Source organism: Nematolebias whitei, chromosome 17 (genome assembly GCF_014905685.2).
Source record: "Nematolebias whitei isolate Nwh7 chromosome 17, NemWhi1, whole genome shotgun sequence".
Lineage (NCBI taxonomy): Eukaryota > Metazoa > Chordata > Actinopteri > Cyprinodontiformes > Rivulidae > Nematolebias > Nematolebias whitei.
The window spans coordinates 5,323,620-5,324,237 of record NC_056514.1 but is presented as its reverse complement, the minus strand read 5'-3'; the positions used below and the strand labels follow the sequence as shown (position 1 = coordinate 5,324,237).

Below are 618 nucleotides of genomic sequence, written 5' to 3'. Positions count from 1 at the left end.
ACTGGTTGACCCACTATGTGAGTGCTACTTATGGGACTGACTTTGTTGTGGCTCCTCGGACTGATGACGTCCTTTGGATGAAAGACGAAGCATGTCAACACAAAGACACCGTCCAGAGGACCTGAGTGAACTTTGCTGGGTGTATCGATGATGCATTTTTATTGTTCCTTTAAAACACTGACTCAAACTCACCACAGCTGCCCCACGTTGACCAGCGAGTGGTAAAGGACCCACAGTGTGACCATGATCCACATATTAGCCATCCCAGTCACCAAGACAAACGCTGACAATGCCATTCCCACCAGAGCGATGGCATCCAGGTTGGCATCCATGTGGCTCCAGTCCAAGAACCAGAGGATGGAAGGCGTGTAGGCCAAGGCAGCCATGCCGATCTTCCCCCCCACGTAGCGCTTGACACTGTTTAGGTAGCTCTTACAGGGCAGGAGGCCGTTCTCACCAATCAGCTGCTTGTTCTGGTTCAAGGCAACACTGAAGGCCACGACTAGAGCAAGACACGAGACACAAGAACACAAATGTGCAAACGACCTTTACTTACTTACTTCACACGGGGCGTGCTGGAAATGTGTGTGAATCATTCAAACATGCATCCATGTCCAT

The 618-nt window shown here is 50.3% G+C and overlaps 1 protein-coding gene across 1 annotated transcript in view; it reads right to left on the bottom strand.

Annotated features, from left to right (window-relative positions):
* lmf1 (lipase maturation factor 1) overlaps positions 1-618 on the bottom strand; it is an 11,774-nt gene extending 11,156 nt beyond the window's left edge. The window contains exons 1-2 of the mRNA XM_037691571.1: positions 603-618; positions 193-502 (exon numbers count right to left, since the gene is read on the bottom strand). Of these exons, the coding sequence (XP_037547499.1) occupies positions 193-502; positions 603-618 (326 nt within the window). The remainder of the gene's footprint in view (positions 1-192; positions 503-602) is intronic.